General features: G+C 48.7%; 1 protein-coding gene across 1 annotated transcript in view; it reads left to right on the plus strand.

Moving 5' to 3' along the window:
* LASP1 (LIM and SH3 protein 1) overlaps nucleotides 1-16,547 on the plus strand; it is a 41,020-nt gene extending 24,473 nt beyond the window's left edge. The window contains exons 4-7 of the mRNA XM_049859756.1: nucleotides 177-284; nucleotides 11,525-11,681; nucleotides 12,129-12,232; nucleotides 13,513-16,547. Coding sequence (XP_049715713.1) covers nucleotides 177-284; nucleotides 11,525-11,681; nucleotides 12,129-12,232; nucleotides 13,513-13,686 — 543 coding nt within the window. The 3' untranslated portion in view covers nucleotides 13,687-16,547. The remainder of the gene's footprint in view (nucleotides 1-176; nucleotides 285-11,524; nucleotides 11,682-12,128; nucleotides 12,233-13,512) is intronic.
* Nucleotides 16,548-20,551: the final 4,004 nt, after the last annotated feature.

Raw genomic sequence — 20,551 nt, forward strand, 5'->3', positions numbered from 1 at the left:
GTTCTGAGTTGGGGTGGGTATTACTACAGAGGGGATTTCTGGTCAGCATCTTGCTCCTGGCTCCCTGTGCCTGTTTCTTGGCTGGTTGCTGCCTCAGAGGTAGCCATGGGCTGAAGCCCTTTTTGCTGACCCTGGCCTGACTCCAGTCCCCCTTCCCTACTTCTTGGGTCTTCCAGGTGCGCTACAAGGAAGAGTTTGAGAAGAACAAGGGCAAAGGCTTCAGCGTGGTGGCAGACACACCGGAACTCCAGAGAATCAAGAAGACCCAGGACCAGATTAGTAATGTAAGCTCCTTGCCCCTGAGGTACCTACCCTGACCCACTATCCTCTCTGCTCCTACCCTCCCACCAGCGTGGCAGACATGAATGGGGCCAATTCTCTTTGCTGCCCCTGCCCTCTTGGGTAGGCCTGGCTGGCTGCTGCTTGAGCAGAGGAAAGGGAAAGGTTTGGAGTTTCCAGACACCCTTTCTCTGTGTGCCCCCAGACTCCCTCTCACTGCCCCCTCAGTCCACCGAGTATGTCCCGCTTGAAGGTACTGGATTTTTGTGGGGGTGTGTAGGAGGGCTGTTGGTGAAATCACCCCCACTCTCTCTGAAGCTGTTTTTTCCCTAGATATCGTGGGTGTCAGGGTGCAGGCTGGATGTTTCATCTTAGCACAAAGGTCAAAACTGGGTGTAGGGGCAGGGAGGGGCCAGTCTCCTCCTTGTCTGCTCTGGGTGCTGACATTGCAGTCATTTCCGCCCTCCCTCGACCTCCTCCCCCACCTTGGCTTGCTCTTCCTTCCTGTGTAAAAACCCCAGGCTACATTGCCCTCTTCCCCTCACCCCCTGGCCTGGCCCCTCCTGGGCCTGGGATGGTCAGCAGGGCATGGCTATAGCTGGAGTGCAAGTGGAGAGTGGGCATTGTGACAGCCCCCAGCATCATGCACCCTCCGTGGCACCCATGACTGGAGAGCAGGCCTCAGTTTCTTGCTTGGCAGAGCCACAGACCAGCACCCTTTGTGGCCCCAGGCTTGTGGGGCACGGTGCTGCTGTGAGCAGAGGACAGAGGGCAAGGCCTCGTGCACAGGGCCTGGGGACAGAGTGGCAGGGTGTGCCCAGCCAGCCTGTGCTAGGAGGCCCTCCACAATGAGGGACTGGGCAAGTAGTTGTCTTCACAACTGTAACAGGAGGGGATTGGCAAGCTGCCCAGTATTACTCTGGGCTGGGGGGTGGAGGATGGAGGCTGGATAAGGGCCCCAGGCTTCAGCTGGCCCCCAGCATCCACCCCCAGGCTCCGCACCCCTCTCTACCCCTCCACCAGGCCTCCTTGGTGAGGTGCTCCTTCTGGAGGGTGGCTAGACCGTGCTTCCGGTGGACCTCAGCAGTGGGTCAGGTGGATTTCTGAAGCTGGAGCAGCCAGGCAGACAGCAGGCCAGCCATGCCTATGACCGTGGCTCTCAAACTTCATTTGACTGCAGCCTACAGTAAGAAGTACATTTTACATTGTGACCTGCCAAACAGGCATGTATTTATTTAGAGAGAAAACAGAATCAAAAGTTTTCACCAAAGAGTACTTATAACTTGGAGGGCTTTCAGATATTTTCTGTTCTATTTTATTTTTAAAGATGCTGGTTGCAGAGCCACTAAATGAGTTTCGCAGTCTGGCTGTTGACCTGCAGCTTGAAAAAAGGGGCTTGAGGAAGTGGAGTGCTTCCCTTGGCTAGGAGGGCATACCTCCGAGGGCTCTTCCCCCCAAAAAACCTGTCACATTTATAAAGATCTCTTTATAAATCAGGGCCTAGTAAAGGCCTGGGCTCATACCCTAGACCCCCCCACGCTCCAACCAAGAGAATACAAAAGGTGAGCCTTAAAGCTATTAACATGGAAGGGAGGTGGTTGTTGTTGTTGTTAGTTGCTACCTAGTACTCTTAACTCATGGCTACCCCATGTGTGCAGAGGGTTTTCAAGGCTGGGACTTTTAGGAAGTAGATCCACAGGCCTGTCTTCTGGGGCGCCTCTGGGTGGGTTCGAACTGCCTACCTCTTGGTTAGTAGTCACCATCCAGTGACTCCTTAGGAGGGGGTTGCCTTGGGTAATGGGGAAAACCTGGAATGGCTCACAAAACTGGAATCTGGACTTTTCAGCCAGTGGCTATTCCTTTTGAAGACTCTTGTCTTTTTTTGGTTGACATTTGCCCCCATTCTGCAGGTCTGCACCTCCCACCCTCCAACACACTCATTCATGCTTCCGGCCTGTGGGCTTTCAGACTTGGGGGGCTGGGGGTTGGACTAACGAGGAAGCCCAGTCATCTCTGCCTCCCTTTCTGGAAAGCTTCCAGAAAACTCCATACCTAGCCTATTCTACCTACATTTCTCCCCTGGAACCCCTGGTGGCACAGTGGGTTAGGAGCTGTGGCTACTAACCAAAACAATCAACTGGGAAAGCCCTATGGGGCAGTTCTACTCTGTCCTATAGGGTCACTATGAGTCAGAATTGACTCACGGTGGCAGTGTGTTTTGTTTTTTTTTTTTCTTCTTCTTCTTCTTCTTCTTCCCTAGCTATTGGAGGTATTGATGTCTGAGATCCCTGGTAACAAAACTCACTCTGGCCAAGACATCCACACCTAGGAAGATAACCATCTTATAGTTAACCACAGGGCAATTAGCTGATTGTCCTCCTCTGCTCTGAGGTGGGGGAGGTGACTTGAACCTGACCCAGGAGCTGCTTTGCAGCTTTAGCTGGTCCCTGTGAGGTGTGACCACAAGGCTGGAAGATTTGGTTTTAGTGAATGCACTTAGAATCTGTCAAATGTGAGCCTCCAAACAATTCTACCAGAGTCACTTGAAGAGTTTATTGAAAATGCAGACTCACAGATTCCCCTCCCCTAAAAAAACCCAAGGCTGCTTGAATTAGCTTCTCCAGAATCGGGGCCCAGGAACCAGCATTTAAAACTCACTCCCTGAGTTACACTGAAGTCCAAAAATGCTTTGCCAACCCCGAAGTCAGTGCCAGACCTGACCATGTCCCAGAACCCCCAGGGAACTTTAAGCCATACTTAGAACAATTGCTAAGTTATCCCAGCTTCCAGAAGAGTTTTGGAAAAGGTTTGTTTAGAGCCACACCTTTTGTTTTGTATCCAAAATAATGTTTCTGTATATAGCTTGCCACTCACTTCCCAGATTGGTACCAAATAATTCCTAGCTGTTTCCAAAGGTCAGACCGTCTTGAAAAGAAATGAAGATTTGCTTCCCTGGAGGAATATGCTGCAGGCCAGAGGTTTAACCAGTGAGAGCATTAGAAAAGACAAGTGTCTGGTCTCCCTAGGTGGTGTGTGCTTTGGACGTGTGTGATGTCAGCCCTGCCAAGAGACAAGATGGCAGGTGGGAGGAGACAGCAAAGGCAGAAATCCCACCTTCTGTCACTCAGCTGTGGGGCAGGTCTCCCTGAGCCTCAGTTTCCCCATCTAGGAGGGTAATAGGCCCTGCCTTGAAAGTCGGTTGCAAGGAAAATGTCCAGCACTGGGCATATGATAAATGTTATCAATATAATTATTATTACTCTAAAGGCAGACCTGTCTGCTTTCTACATCATGGCCAAAGTAGGGACATGGATTAAAGTTTGGCCATTGTCCAGTACAGAAAACGTGGAAAATTTTGAAGAAAGATGCTATGCTAGTAAGTTATATACATTTGTGGTAATTGTATCTTCATTAGGCATCTATAGAGTTGAAAGGCCTGTGCGTGAAGTTATGGGATGCAAGTTTATACATTGGGAATCCTGGTCTTTGGTCATGAGCTCTAATGGCTTAAATGGATTGGAAACTTGAGTTGCTGGAGCCACTTTGAGCCCCTGGGGAGAGAGGTTCAGCGCTCCCTTTAGGCAGAGGATCTCCCTTTTTTTTAGTTACAGGTTGTTTTTTATAGACAATTTTTGTTCTGTAACTTTTTACTTTCTTTTCTGAAATGTAGCACACATATAGTAAACCCTGTGTATTCACCATGCAGATCAAGAAATAGAACACTCCTATACCCTGATCAAAATATAGTTTTCAAGGAAACTAGAGTACTGGAAACGGAACAACCAGAATGCAATTAAAGAAAATGTTGACACATTATGAAAAATGTAACTAATATTATCGAATAATTTGTGTAGAAATTATTCGGTGATATTAGTTAAATGGGAACCTAAAATGCTGTGTAAACTTTCACCAAAAGCACAATAAAATATTATTGCAGCAATGACTGGTGGCAGCATCTGACCCCCTTAACTTCACGTGGGGGAAGGAGAGTCAAGATCAGCATCCCAAGGCTGATTCCAATGAGGCAGAGGTCAGACATGCCTCTCCTCTCTGCCGTCTTTACCAGTTCTGCCACCAACTGTCCCTCCCATGGCAATCACTACTTCTCTGCTGGGTTCGATAATTGATTGCAGTGGCCACACAGAACCCACAGACCATATTCACGGGGTTTATTAGGGAAGTAATAGGTTACAATTCAGGTTCGGAAACACTCAGGGTACAGTTCTTCCATCAGGACAGCTTTTTTTCAGCTATTCCTGAAGACAGGCCTCTCTCTGGCCTCTTGCCCTCTGCCCTGGTCAGGCAAGTGTTACAAAGCTCTTTTAACTCTGCCAGTAAATGCCCAGAGGCACCCCACTCTGTCAATAAGCCTCTAGCCAGAAGTGCCCAGCTCTAGGTCCTTGAGTCAGCAAAGCCTAGCTCCACCAAGTGCCCAGAGACAACCTACTCTGCCAGCAATCCTCCTGCCCGAAGGCACTCAGCTTTCTCGCTCCCTGCCCACCATGCTGTCTCCTGCTGGTCTCTCCTGCCACTGTTTCTCTGCCACTGCTTCTCACCGTCTTCATTGTTACAGATCTCTCTCTCTCTCTCAGTCTGCTGGTTCCAGGAGTTTCTCAGTGCAGGGATCCCAGGTCCAAAGGGCATGCTCCACTCTTGGCTCTTCTTCCTTGGTGGTGGTGAGCTCTTGCCTCTGGGATGGCTTATTTTAAGCCTAGTGGGATGGCAAAACTGACCCAGCCCTTTGTTAGAGTTCCATAGACCTTATTTGTATGGTCCCACCCAAGTGATTATGATTGGGTGAGTTACAAGACCTTGGTGAGAAAGGCCTCAAAAAGCGATCCATTGCACAGCAATTATTTAAAAAGAAAAGGTTTCAAATCTCAGTAGTTACCAGAGGTGGGTGGGAGGGAGGGGAACTCACTAGTTAGAGTTCACTGTGCTTCTGTTAAGGGTGATGGAAAAATTTAGAAACAGATAATGGTACTGGTTGAACAACATGATAAACATAACTGATGTACGGAATTGGGCTTGTGAAGAATGCTATAAAGGAAACAATTCATTACATATATATTTACCACAATAAAAAAAACAACACTCATGTAGTGAGCGCTTAACGAAGGAACCAGCTGGCGGAATAAAGCTGGATAATGGGAGGCAGAGGCAGATGCCTAGTCAGCAAAAGAAAGTTCTGGATCCGATTAGATACAGAACTAGTTAATGCCCTACGAAGCAGTGAAACCATAAACCTTGAAGCTGTGTTTTCTACAGGCAGAAATTATTTGCATGCCTATTAGTCAAAAATAATTAGCAGCTTATATTCTACAAGCTGAGTCCCTGGGTAGTACAAATGATTAAAGGGCTAGCCTGCTAAACAAGAGGTTGACAGTTTGAGTCTACCCAGAGGCACCTCGGAAGAAAGGCCTGGTGATCCACTTTGACAAAATCAAGAATTGAAGACCCTGTGGAGTGTAATTTTATTCTGACACACATGGGATTGCCATGAGTAGGAATTGACTTGACAGCAACTATTTTTTTATTATGTAAGATAGATTCTGCCTTCAGAGTGTGAACCTAATCAGTAGTTAAATACTTAAGTCAAACAAAGGTCATTCTCCAGAGTCAGATGGCCTATCGGCAGACTTGTTAGACGGTCCTTTAGTTTGACTTGGAAAGTGTGTGCTTTTTTTTCTTTATGCTTTTAATACCTAAGTACATATCCCTAAGCACTATATGGTTTTGATTTTCTTTATTTTGAACATGTAATATATATTCTTTTATGTCTGTCTGCTTTTTTGTAACACTGGGTTTGAAGGTTCATCTATGTTTTTGCATGTAGTTGTAGTTCACTCTTTTTTGTAGCTATGTATTATTCAGTTGTCTGATTATATACCATGTTGATTGATTCTGAGGTTGATGAATGTTTGGGTGTACCCACACTGCTATGGACATCTTCATATACCATATTTTTACACAAATAATGCAGGTCTTCTGCGTTGGTTTGCCAACCGTGCCCTCCCCCCATGAGGTATTTTCTTAAGTGCCATTATGCCAATTTTTTTTTTACATGCTGCTGTTAAAAAAAATTAGCATAGCATGCTTACAAAAATACCTCAGGGTGGAAGGGTGCAGTTGGTAAACAAACGTAGAAGACACACATTATCTGCATAAAAATAAGATATGTGTCCTAGTGCTTATGTGGAGTAGAATTGCTGCATCTTAGAGTCTATATTCCTTCAACTTTACCAGATTATGCTGGATTAATAATTTCCAAAGAGGCTTTACTGATTTACCCTCCCACCACCACTGCTCTACATCCTCAAACTTAGTTAATTTTAGCCGTTTTGCTGTGCATATGGTATCTCGTTATGGTATTAATTTGCATTTCTCTGATTGCTAATGAAGTGGAGCACAGATTTAAATTTGTTTTAAAAATAAAATACTGTTAGTCTCTAATGGGGGGGGTATTGCACGGTGGTTGAGAACTAAGGATCTGATGTTAGAACGGCATTCTGACATAGCCACCACTTACCTCTTGAGCCTTGATTTCTCCATCTGTAAAATGGGGATAATAATGGTGTGTTGCTCCTGGCGTGGCTGAGAAAAGGAAATGAGTATAAGCATATCAGAGCACCAAATAGGCCCTTGGCAAATGGAAGATATTGTTGTAAAAACAGCTCGTGGCTGGTGAGTTGATTATTCCATTCAAAGCCTGATGTCCCTTTGTTAGCTGTGATGCTCAATCACGTGGGCAGTAACATGTAGGGTCAGACCTTTGTTTTCCACCAGAGTCGGGAGAACAGGGTGTTGAGAGCAGCAGCTAGCATGGAAAATGAGGTCTCTCTAGCTTTGGAATGGACCCGCACCTAGTTGTCCTGAAGTTCCAGCCAGCAGGGGCCTGGCTGGGTGAGGACCTTCAGCGTCTGCTCCTGTCATAAGTGAGCCCCCAAACCCATGTGCACTTGAATCTCACGGGCACAGTTAGATTCTGGTATCTTCCACAGAGGCCTGGGACTGTTCTGTTGATAAGCCAAGGCTCTCCTGACATTTCTGGGCTTGTGGCCCCTCATTCAGGATTCTTAGAAGATCAGAACTTTGAGAAGCTTGAAACAGGGATCACCCAGACCCTTGGAGTCCGGAAAATGTTTCTTTACCTTTTTGATGTGCTAACACCCTCTAATGTGCCTGTTTTTTTAATAGGCCATTAAATTGACCAGCAAAATAATAACACATTTCCTCATTTGCTGGGGAGGAGAGGGTGAAGAAGTGAAGAGTACTGACATTTTATCCAGGTGGGCTCAGGTAGAAGGGACCGGCAGGTCACCCCTCTCAGTCCACTGATCCTCCCACTCTGCCTTTCCTGGGTTCACATGCCCGGCGTCCTTCTCACTCAAATTAGGGTGATTTTATGATTATCATCCCTTTTGTGAGTGAAAGGGGGTGCTCTTAATATTTATTCTAGAACAACAGGTGTGAACTGGGGCTTGTCTGGCTGGGACTTTGTCCCTGGGTTTCCATCCTCAGCTGTTGAGTAATGAAAGCCCTGCCTGGGAATTATTTAACTTCTGAGCCTCATTTTCCTTTTCCATAAAACGGGAATTAAAGTGTGTATGTCTGACTTATTTTTTAGGGTGATTTTTGCCAGGATCAAGGGAGAGAACGAGAGGAGCTTTCGTGATTGTGAACTCAAAGTGAAGAGCTGTGCCAATATGAAGGGTTACTAATATTATTTTTATAACAGGTGGTGTGTACATCAGTGGTATGTGTCGTCTGTATTCAAGCTACTACTAGCTTGGTCCACCTGAGTCAACTGGCTCTAATTTTATGTATATATCCTTCCACGCATAGTGACTTTTTAAGGAGCAAGATCGATTCCAGCAGCCACTTGTGGAGATACACATGTGTCCATACTTACTTTCAGCTCTAGAGTTTGCTTAGGTTCCTAGAGTGGTCAGGATCCTCAAGACCGTGTGGGAACAGATGGTACCATGGCTGTTTTTACAGATGAGGAAACTGAGACCCAGCAGGAAAAGGGACTCACCCAAGGTCACATGAGTCAGGCGAAGGGCTCAGATCCCCGAGGGATGAGGCATGTGAGTTGGGGGTCAGGGAGAGGGGTACAGCCTGTGATTAAGGACTGAGTCTGCAGGACAATGATGGGGAATAGAACCAGGCCTAGGCTCCTTAGCTGGCCTGCGCCCTTGGCAAGGAGGAGGAGCCAGGGCCTAGACATGTGCTCTTTCCCAGGGTTCCCTGTCACCCCTTCAGTAATGCAGACACCCAAAAAAGGTCTGTCCCCCAGTAAAGAGACCTGGTGGCACAGTGGTTAAAGCGATTGACTGCTAACTGGAAGGTCGGTGGTTTGAAACCACCAGCAGCTCCACAGGAGAAAGATGTGGCAGCCTGCTTCCTAGAGATTTACAGCCTTGGAAACTCTATGGGGTTGCCATGAATCAGAATGGACTCAACGGTGCGTCTTTTTTTTTTTTGGGTCACCTAGGGTAGTTGTGCCCCAGCATCAGTTGTCCCTTCAGTCCTCAGGGCTCAGTGCAGGCTTCCACCCATCTTCACATGAGCACCTTCCTCCCTGGTCACCAGCTTCAGGGGTCAGGTCTTTTCATTAACAGAAAGTAAATGGGAAACTAACCTGTCCCACCCCTAGGACAAAAGTCAGAAGGACAGTTTGCCTTCTGAGTCAAGAAGTGACACAGATAGGCCTCTGGAGGGATGTCCTCTTCCCTGATCACCTCCTCTCCCCCGCCAGTGGACAGGAGAAACTAGGAGTGGGGCTGGGGAGAGTAACCTTTTGTCCTTGTCTTTAAAGATCTGAGAGCAGGGTACTGGCCCTATGTCCATGAGAAGTCCACCCCTGGTGCCCTTCTCAGTGGGAGTGGGAGTTGGGGGCACAGATGGGTCTTCAAACTGGCCAGGACTGACTATCTCCCCCTCAGGATTAGGCTCACCTGGAAATCTTTTTGCCGTTTAAGGGTAGGTCCCCACTTGGTCATGAAGAGAAAGGGCAGGGACAGGAGGGGGCTGGTCTTGATCCAGACTCTTAAGAGAGACAGTCTGCCTCCAGTCCAGACCCCTCCCCAACTCTGTCTTGGGATTTGTGGCTGTTCTGCATGACCTGTCAGCCCAAGGAGGCAAATAACGGCCATTTAGCCAGCAGAGACAAAATGATGCAGGCATTCCCAATCCAGCCTGGCCTGTACCTCCAGCCCAGCTATTCATGTTCAAGCCCTGCCTGGCCGAGTGTTGACTCCTGCTGTCCTTGCACAGTGAATAGCAAGGAAGAGAGAAGGCAGCAGAGAAAGTGGGGAGTGGATGGCCAAGGGGTCTGCCCCCGGGGCTGGATAGCACTGGGTCAGGCTGTGGCCAGAGGCTCCTGGGGCACAGGGTCACTGGTTCCTTCTGCTCTAGGAAAGCTTTGGCCCTCCTCCTTTTCCTATCCCTCCCCATCCGTTTTTCCACTGGGAGAGTCACAGGGCAGGATCTTGGTGACAGGAGGTGAGAAGGGAGGTTCCAGTCAAGTGGCCCAACGCCTGGAGGGGATTCAGGGCCTGGGCCTGCCTGGAACAGGACTGATTTCTTGCTGTGTCCTGCTTTCCAACTTTCCCCTGGGCAGGGGAGAGGAGGGGCTATTCTACCTGTCACTCTTTATCCCACTTCCTCCCCAGGGCCTGCAGCCAGCCCAACACACCTGCCCCACAGAGCCTCAAACTGTGGGCCTTAGCACCTTTCCTTGGTTGCGCCCCCAGCCCCCACTCCCCATACACCAGTTTTCCTTTCTGAAAAGTAGAGAATAGACCCCATCAGGGGTCTTCAAAGTGGGGTGTGGGCAACATCTCCCACTGAGGGTGCAGGAAGAAAACCTTAGAACTCCTGGTTCTGGCTCTTTTTCATCTCATCCTTTTTTTAATTCATATTGTTTGTGTAAATTTTACAATATACGTTCCATATTTGTAAAGCGATACATATATGTAATGTATAACATTTACATCATTTTGGAAATTGTGCTCAAAAATAATTTACCAATAGGCGTATGCAGGCAAATGGCTTGGAAAACTTTCTGTGAAGGGCCAGATAATAAATGTTTTAGGCTTTGTAGGCTATATTGTCTCTGATGCAAGTACAGTCATGCATCGAATAACATCCATGATAAGGAAACAGGACGGTGCTTAATTTGGACGTTGTGCAGACACCATATTATACACTTAGCAAAGTTATATGGGATACTGTAGTGTACCTAGCAGTGCAGTCACTTTGTATACAAGAGACATGAGATACGTGTATTGTGTGCAGGAAGCTGTTGTGTTCGCTGTGTCCGGTTACATCCGCTATGTTCTGTCCTCTTATTGGGATTTCTGAACTCTGTCATAACCTTATGGGACCACGGACATATATGTGGTCAGACACTGTCAGAACGGATGTTACGCGGCTCATGACTGTACTCAGCTTTGCTGTTGTAGCATGAAAGTAGCCATAGATAATAGGTAAATGAATGAGTGTGACTATGTTCTAATAAAACTTTACTTATGGACACTGAAATTTGAATTTCATAGAAAGTTCACTTGTTATGAAATATTCTTTTGATTTGTTTTCCCTCAAGCATTTAAAAAAAATAGAGACACTACTCTTAGCTCATGGGCCTTATGCAAAGAGGCAGTGGACAGATTTGGCTCATGGACCATAGTTGGCTGACCTCTGCTCTAGGCCACCGGTTCTCAAAGTTGAGCCTGGTTCACACTCACTTAGGAAGCTTCAATCATGCATATTTCATAACCCCAGCACTGATTCTAAGGTCCGTGGAAGCCCCAGAACCTGCATTCAAACAAGGATCACAGGTGTTTCAGAAAGAATTGGTCCAAAGACGAGTCCTTGAAGAACCCAGCTCTGGAGGGTCTCCAGGGTTCTGGTTTGTTCAATTCAGCCAACCCTTGCCAAGTGCCTGGAGTGTGCAGTGCCATGGGAGGTGCAGGGCTGGACCTGGGGATTAGAAAGATAGGATCCTTCACCACCTTCCAGGAGCTGCCACCGAGTGGGGGACACTGGCCATATATATCACAGCACTGTTCAATGGGCTTTGGGGATAAATGTTAAATTCAGCTAGCTCTCTCTACCCAACCCTCCCCCACCCCCGCCCCCCTGGGAGTCTCCTCTATCCCAGCGTCTTGAGCAGTGATAGGAGGGGTGCTTAGGTTGGTTTGCTTTGGGATTCTTCACTGAGCACCTTCTGCTTCTATAGATAAAATACCATGAGGAGTTTGAGAAGAGCCGCATGGGCCCCAGTGGGGGCGAGGGCATAGAGCCAGAGCGCCGGGATTCCCAGGACAGCAGCAGCTACCGGCGGCCCCAGGACCATCAGCAGCAGCAGCCACACCACGTCCCAACCAGCACCCCAGGTGAGGGCCAGCCTGTGGGGGCAGATAGGTGGGAGGGAGGTCGGAGAGAACCCTTGTCCACACACAGGTGGACCACTGCTTCAGAACCCCTAGGTCCCACCCCACCAAGGGTGTGAGAACTGAGGTCAGGCCTGTGCTGGGGCCAGGGGAGCAGAAAGACAGGCCCCCAGTGTGATAGGGGCACACAGCCTCCCCCTCCACCTCGGAGGTCTTTGTGTGCTGGGGACACGGTCCCTCTGGAGAATCCACAACACATGTAAATGTGCCCACGTAGATATAAACCTTTGAGAAGTGGAGGTTGAGCAAGAGTGATAAATCACAGGCTGATGGGTGCGGGATGAGGCTTGCAGGGTGTAGTTTGCCTCAGGGGAAGTATGTGATGTGGGCTTCATGGAGGGAGGGATTGGCAGGACAGTTTCTGAGGCCCTGTCTCCGCCCATCTTCCAGTTTACCAGCAGCCCCAGCAGCAGCAGATGGCCCAGTCCTACGGTGGCTACAAGGAGCCTGCGGCCCCAGTGTCCACACAGCGCAGTTCTTCAGGCGGTGGTGGGGTGAGTAGCCATCCTGGGGTAGGGGAGGGATCCTAGAGGTCAGAGGTGGTTGGCCTCAGGGAAGGGTTCCTGGACAGAGCTCGTGGATTCTCCTTAAAAACCCCACCCAGGAGGCTTGGCTTCTCCTGATCTTTGACCCTGGCCCCTGTTATCTATCTGCTGGTGAGAGGAATCTCAGCCTTTTGAGCTGAGCGGAAGTGTGGTGTAGTGGTCAGCGCCCTGGCCTGGTATTGAGATGAGAACTTTGAATTCAGAGACCCTCCCTCCCTAGGTCCCATCAGTGGGGGTGGAGAGTAGGGGCAGATTGAGAAGGTTCCTGAGGGACTTGCCCTACTGCCTCACGCCATACAGATCCCAGGGCCTGACTTGGGGGGCAACAAAGGCTGAGCTGATCCCAGAGACAAGCCAATGCCAAAGGCAATGAAGGTCAGAGGACGTTAGACGCACGCCCACCTCCGAGACAACTGATGGATTCCGGGTGCGTTTACTAGACATTTCCTGGAGCTAGAAACAGGTTATTTGGTTTTGAGGTTTGGAAAGTAGAACCTATTAGACACCTATTGTGTCACCTGGAGACTCTTCTTCCAAGAAAAGGTCTTTGTCCTGACTTGTGAGAGAAGCTAGACCCTACGCTTCTAAAAGAAAATGTTGGTGCTTATAATAATAAAAACAGTAGTTTATACGGCGTGTCGTCTTTTTAAAAATATTTCGTTCATATCATGTCCACTGAACCTAACTGCATTGGTGTTTGGGTGGTGGGGCAGAACTGACTGTGAGCTCAGCATGTATCTTGTGTCTGGCCCATGTTGTTGTTGAGTGCTGTTGAAATGATTCCTCTCAAGTGGATTCTACAGGGTAGAGGTGCCCATAGGGTTTCCTAGGCTGTAATCTTTACGGGAACAAAGTGCCAGGTCTTTTTTCTTGCGGAGTTGCTGGTGGATTTGAATGTCTGAACCACCAACCTTTCGGTTAGCAGCCAAGCTCTTAACCATCGCACCACCAGGTTAATGGCTCCTTCATAAACCAAAAAAAAAAAAAAAAAACCCAAACCCAATGCCGTCAAGTAGATTCCGACTCACAGCGACCCTACATTGTCAAAAGTATGATTGGTTTTAGAAAGAGAGACATGGAGCTTAAGTAACTTAAGAAAATTTGTGGCAGAGTTCAGCCCTGGTCTCCCAGCTCGTGGCTCAGTCCTGACCCAGGGCTCTACTGGGGGTCCTAGGGTAGCAGAAGGAAATGGCTCTGTGGGACTGGGCTGACTATGCTCCCTTCTGTAGAAGCGGTACCGTGCCGTGTATGACTACAGCGCAGCCGACGAGGACGAGGTCTCCTTCCAGGATGGGGACACCATCGTCAACGTGCAGCAGATCGACGACGGCTGGATGTACGGGACCGTGGAGCGCACCGGTGACACGGGCATGCTGCCAGCCAACTACGTGGAGGCCATCTGAGCTTTGCCAGCCAGTGGCGCCCCTGCCCCACCCTCCGTCTTCAGTGCATTCCACAGCATTGCATCCGTCCTGAGGCGGCCATCCGTTTGTCCGCCCCTCAGGAGTCTCTGTTATTTTCAATCTGCAGCAGCTTGTTTCTCTCTCCCCCCCGGCGCCCCAGCTTCTTTTGCCAACTGAAGCCTTGTTCTGCCACTCCTGCAGGCTCCTTCCTCTGGCCAGTTTTCTCCTTGACCAACTTCTCGGTTTTCTCTGGATGGAACAGGTGTGGGCTTCTTTGGGGGAGGGCGTGGCCTGGAGGGCTGGGTGGAATGGGAGGCAGGCCTCGGCTGCCTTTTCTTTTTTCTGTCCCCTCAGACCCTCCTGCCCACCCCCTCACACACCCAAACATTCCAGGACTGGGATGAGTCCCAGGATCCCCAGAGGGAGGGGCTCCACACATTTTGGGGAGTGGAACCTTACCTCCTTGTCCTTGGGATGGGGACAGGGGGCTGCTGTTGTGTAGGGACCAGGCCGATGGGCTTTATCTCTACTTCTCAAAGATGGGGCTGCTGGCTCACCAGTGGGTCTCCCTCACTGCCGTCTCCCTTTCTTAAGGACAGCAAAGGAGGGTAAAGTTCCTGTGTTGGGGTTAATCACTCCCCTCCCCACATGTGTTTCCTTCTCATACTGTGATTTTTGCCCTCCTACCCACGCAAACCTGGTGTAGGTGAAAAGCTCGCTGGGAAGCATGGCTTGGGTTAAGTTCTTGCCTTTCTTAATTTTAGGGACAGCTGTGACGAAGGAGGGGAACAGGGTGTTCTCTCCTGTAGCCCTTTTTCTTCCCTCCCACTCTCAATCTCCAGGGACCTTTTGGCTTGCTTCCTTGGCCAGAAGCCCATAGTCCTAAAGAGTAGGGCAAGGAAGGCTTGGGGCCTCTCTGCCCATGCCATCCCCAGCTCCCTGTGATCAGGTTAGGTGAGCTGCTCCTCCCTACTACTCATGGGAAGATGCCCAGGGCCTTCCATAGCCTTCCCTTCTGGCCCAAAGCCAAACAGACTTGGTGCTGTGCAAAGCCAGCAGGAACTTGTGTGTCTCCAGGACCTAGTATGTGGGGAGGAAGGAGTGTGTTTGTCTGTAGGTGTCTGTGAAAGGCGAGTGTGTGAATGTGAGAAAGGGAGGCAAAGGGGTGTGTCTGCAGGTATCTCTAGGGTTATGTGCAGGTGGGTACCTGTGAGGGTACCTGGAGCCGCCATCTGATACTTTCCTCAAAACCCACAGTGAGGAGGTTTCCTCAAAACCCACAGTGAGAGGGGAGGGCCCTGGGAAGCAAAGTTCCTTTTGTGTTCTTTGGGTTGAAAACTCCTACTTTCCTCTTGGGTGCCTCACTCTGTGGGCTCTCCCCTCAGGCCTCTCCGTTGCTTGCATAAAGCCCCCTTGGAGCAGAGGGAGAGGGTCCCAGGGCTACATAACTGGAAGTACAGACTCCGAGATGAGGAAGAAAAAGATGGTGCTATACCCAAGTTCTTTCTCTCTGCTTGTTGGCAGCTGTGACAGCCCTTTCTTGGTTTTATTCATCTCTGGGTTTTCCTGTCACCCTTCTGCCCCCTACTCCACTATCATAACCCTGAGGCCAACCAAGTTCTACAGTTAACATCTTGTCCCTTTGCCTACTTGTACCCAGCAGGGCCTTTGATGAGGGAGGAGACCTGAAGGTACTGGGGGGCTTATCCAACCAAGTCATCACAGGTATTTTTATCAACGGTGTGTTAGTTGATGTGGAAATATTCTCCCCAAATCCGAGCATTTAGGAAATGACTGCTGGGGGAGGAGCCCCTGCCTGACCAATCCCCTTTCCCTTTTTGGATGGGGGTGAGGGCAGGAGGCGTATCTTATATTGGGCAATTTGGGGGGTGAGGGAAGCAGGAGGAAGCAATCTTGGGAGCCTTGGGGGAGGTTGGTCCATTCCATTTCCTCTTGATCTCAAAGCACAATGTGGATTCTGGGACCAAAGGACAGGCACACATCTGTTAGGAGGACCTGGGGTTGGGAGGGTGAGTGGATGGGAGGAGCTCCACCTCCCCTCACAGAGAGGGCTTGGAGGACAAGAAGCAACCTGTTTTCCTTCAGTTTAATTTTCCTTCCAAAACAAGGCAAGACAGCCGTTGGAATCTTGGTGCCTGCCCTTATACTCCTCCTGTCCTAAAAATAGAGGTAACGTTTTCTTACACACCCCCAGAGAGAGGAAGAACTGACGCACTGGTGCTGAGGGACCCAGGGGCTGCTGGGAGTCCTTATTGCTTGCCAGAACCTTCCATGCCTAGAAGAGCACAGAACCCTGAGGGCTGGGCCGAGTCCCTGGTCTTTTCTTACAGCTCACAGAGGTCTCTTAGCCAAAATCTAATCCCAGAAAAGATTCATCAAAGCTAGAATGTGAATATAACTTTAGTGGACCAATAATAAAATACAAGAAGCCCAATGGTGAGAAAAGTGAGTTCTCCTAGCACTGCTTCCTGTTTTCTCCCTCATGTCCCTCCAGGGAATACGGTTGCTTAATTTCTGCCTTTTTCCCCTCACATATGCACTTTTGGGCCTTTTTTTTTTATAGCTGGGAAAAAAAAATGCCACCCCACAAACCTGTATTTAAAAAGAAACAAACGACCATGCAAAATTTGCCTCTGTCTAAACATTTCATCTGTGTGTGTGACGCCGTCCATTCATCTTTTTATATGGGATTGTTGTCTTTTTTGGTCTGTTTTGGTCCCCTCCCTTGTGGGCTTGTGCTTGGGATCAAATCTCTCTGGCCTGTTATTCTGAACATTTGACTTGAACCACAAGTGAATCTTTCTCCTGGTGACTCAAATAAAAGTATAATTTTTACCTGCTGACTTGGTTTCCTCTCTGGCTCTGAGGTTCTGGTGTGTGTGCGCCTACCCTGTCTGCTTGGGACGCCCTCCAGCGAGAAGAACAAGCCCATTGGAAGACTTCAGCCTGGGAGGGAGGGAGAAAAGAGCAGCTTGCCTGCCTTCCCTACTGAGGCCTTGGTACCTACTTCCTCCTTTGTGAACCCTCTTCCCAGCAGCCTGCTCCTGGCTACGGCCCATTCATCCCTCTCTGCCCAGCTTGTGGATGCTGCCAGAAGCTTCCCTTAGCTCCTGTAATCTCATTAGTGTTTTGACTTAGTTATGTTTCTGTCTCCCCAAACGATCATGAGGGCAGGTTATTGGTTGCCATCAAGTTGATACCAACCCATGGCAACCCCATGTGTGCAGAATAGAACAACACTTCATAGGATTTTCAAGCCTGTGACCTTTCAGGAGCAGATTGCTGAGGCTCTTCAGAGGTGCCTCTGGGTGGATTCGAGCTGCCAGCCTTTTGGCTAGTAGTCGAGCACTTAAACTTTGTGCCACCCAAGGGACCATGAGGGCAGGTAATGGGTTTAATTCCCCAGAACCTACCCAAGGACGAGCACATACCTGCTCAATAAATATTTATTCAATTAACTAATGAGCTCAGCTTGGGAATGGAACGGTTATAGAACTCTCTACCACTGCCTGGTTAATTAAAGAAATGACAGACTGGGACAATTTGCCATGGGATAAAACATGGATAAGGCCTGAGCCCGACTAGGGTGGTCTGGCAACCCAAAGGAGTATCCACAGTGCCATGTGAATATGATCTTTAACTCACATTCTTTCATTTAATCTTGTGATTAAATCAGCCCTGTGGGAGAAGTAACTACCGCGATGTCCATCTTACAGATGAGGTTCACCAAAACTCAGAAAAGGGAAGTGGTTTGGTGGCAGTTGCATAGATAAGAGCAGAGCTGTGGGTCTTAGGATCGCCGGGGCAGCACTCATAGTCTTATGCTACGCTCCCTGTGTGCTCATGCCTTTTGCAGCTCTGCTATCAGCACCAATTGCCCCAGGTGCCCAGGGTCTGTGACCTCTGCCCAGAAGGCCAGGTACCTCCCCTCTTTCTGTGTGGGGTTGGAAGTACGGGTAGGGCAAGAAGTTCAGTCCCTTCCACCTTCAGCCCCTCCAGCCTTGTGCCACCAGTTAGCCTCACATCCAGCTGCTTTGTGGAGAGGGGTATTTCCCGTTTTCGGCTCAGAATTAAGGCATTCTCTCGCCTCAGGATAGCAGCAGGGAGAAGAGAGGGGTTTTCCTTGAACTGAGCGTTTGTAATCAGGAGAATGATATGTACAGAGTCAGCAGAACTGAAGGAGTGTGGGAGTGTCTGTGTCATTGGGTGGTATAATTAAAGACAATACTGACACTGCTCCCCTCCAAAGGAGCTGGCTGCCTAATATTTTCCCAATAAAGGGGAATTAGTTGGCAAATTGTGCCTTCTGTCACCTGCCCCCTTTTGTCTGCAGCTGTAGCCCACTCTCCCCAGGAGGCTTCATTCATTATCAGAGAGATTTGAAGCTTTGGAGAGCATAGGTGCCAAGTCTTCACTCCCAGCTCACAGAAAGCTCTGTTCTCTGCCTCTTGGAGGTGGGCCAATGGGAAGAGTCTCTAGACACCCTACTAGAAGTGGCCTAAGTTCCTCAGGCCTGGCATGGGGGGGCGGTGCGTGGGTACTAATACCGTTACCCTCAGGACCTCCAAAAAAAACTACTTGGATTGGAGCCAAAGAGAAGGCCTCAGATATGTCACTGGGAATTTTTTTTAACTTGAAATAAGAACAAGAAACAACACAAGATATAACTGAATACTCACCATCCAGCTTAAAAAAGACTCAATCCTTCTCCCTTAGAGGAAACCACTATCTTGAATTTTCACGTCTAGATAACTCTTACTTACACAGGTATGGGGCTAAAGGAATTCTTCAGTGTCCTCTATATGTATACACTGCTGAGCTCTCCAGAGAGGAAACAAAACAAGCCTATGGGCTATGGCTACAAAGAGATGAAGGAACAGATGGAAAGACTGCCAAACTCGTACTGTAAATGGATGTGAGCAAAATGCCTGGCAAACTGAGCAGCACAGGTAGGGTTGACGGGCCTTTCAGACCAGTGTGGGCAATAGAAAGAGTATGGACTGTGGAGTCAGCCAAGCCTAGGTTTGAATCTTGGTTGCTGCCATTTCAAAGCTGTGGAACATAAGGCAAGTTACTGATGGATCTCTGAGCCTTTCGATAGAAGAGTTGTAGGGAGGTTGAAATTATACCATGTGTGTGATATCTGGTGCAGATATCCCATAAATGTTAGCTTCATCACCAGGGATGCCAGCTGACACTCACGTGGTGAGACCTTTATTCCCCACCCCCGCCCCGCTAAAGTGACCTTTACTGTTGTTGTTGTTAGTTGCTGTCAAGTGAGCTCTGACTCATGACTTCACGTACAGCAGAATGAAACATTGCCCGATCCTGGGCTGTCTTCACAGTCGTTCATGTGCTTGAGCCCATTGTTGTGGCCACTGTGTATTTTGAGTGCCTTCCAACCTAAGGGGCTCATCTTCTAGCACTGTATTGGGGCAATATTCTGTTGTATTCCACAGGATATTCATTGGCTAATTTTCAGAAGTAAATCACCAGGCCTTTCTTTCTAGACCATCTTAGTCTGGAAGCTCTGCTAAAACTTGTTTACCATGAGTGACCCTGCTGGAAATACTGGGGACATAGTTTCCAGCATGCAGCATGCAAGCCACCATAAACTAAAAAGACAAACTAACAGACGGGCGTTGGAAAGTGAACTTTAGACCTTGCAAATGACCCATTCAATTCCCAACTATTATTATTCTCTGGCCACAATTTGCCAGCAAGGAAAAAGGACGCAGAGAGGCAGTCAAGAGAATTCATTCTGAATGGCCATCTAAGATACAACTATTGGTCTCTTCCCACCTGGAGGAAAGGAGAGTGAAGAAAACCAAAGACTCAAGGAAGCAATTAGTCCAAAGGAGTAATGACCACATGAACCACAGCCTCCACTAGCCCAAGACCAGAACTAGATGGTGTCTGGCTAACACTATTGACAGCTCTGACTCGGGTCCCAGACATAGCGGGAGAAAAATGTAGAACAAAAAATAAAATTCACAAAAAAGACCCCACTTACTGGGCTGACAGAGACTGGAGGAACCCTCAAGGGTACGGCCTAAGACACCCTTCTGACCTGGAACTAAATCCATCCTGGAGACCGCCTTTCAGCCAAACGATAGACAGGCCCATAAAATAAATAATAACACCCAAGAGAAACATGTTCCTTAGAACAGTCAATTATATGAGATCAAAAGAACAGCATTTGCCCAAAAGCAAAGATGAGAAGGCAGGAAGGGGTACAAAATCCGGGCAAAAGGAAATGGGGAACCCAGAGTGGAAATGGGGAGAGTGCAGACACATTGAGGGGAAGGTAACCAATGTCTTGGAACACTTTAAGTATAAACTGCTGAATGGGAAACTAATTTGCTCTGTACACTTTCACATAAGGCACAATTTAAAAAAAAAAAAAAAGCATCTCAAGGTCTGGATAGAGATACACCCCCTCCTACATCCATATCATGCAGACTACATTTAGATACAGACTACATTTGGTGGGTAGGGTTCCTGGGAAGAATGTGAACCTCTTCAGTTCTGCCTGGTCTAAATCTAGCAGTTCCCTGGTTACTCACCCCCGGGGCTTTGTGATTGGCTGACTGTGAGGTAGAGATGGAGGGGAGGGAAGGAAGCTGCTGATGGAGCTGCTGCACCCTTAGTCTCAGGCCTCGGGAGGGGGAGGGGAAAGAACGAGGGGTGAGCAGTGAAGGCAGGAGGGAGCCATTTCTCTTCGCCGACCGCAACCTCCCTGTCACAGCTCACGTTTCCCTGGAATCCAGGGGCCTCATCGGCCAAGGGCTCCATAATGCTGGATATTTTCATCCTGATGTTCTTTGCCATCATAGGCCTGGTC

Source organism: Elephas maximus, chromosome 19 (assembly GCF_024166365.1).
Source record: "Elephas maximus indicus isolate mEleMax1 chromosome 19, mEleMax1 primary haplotype, whole genome shotgun sequence".
NCBI lineage: Eukaryota > Metazoa > Chordata > Mammalia > Proboscidea > Elephantidae > Elephas > Elephas maximus.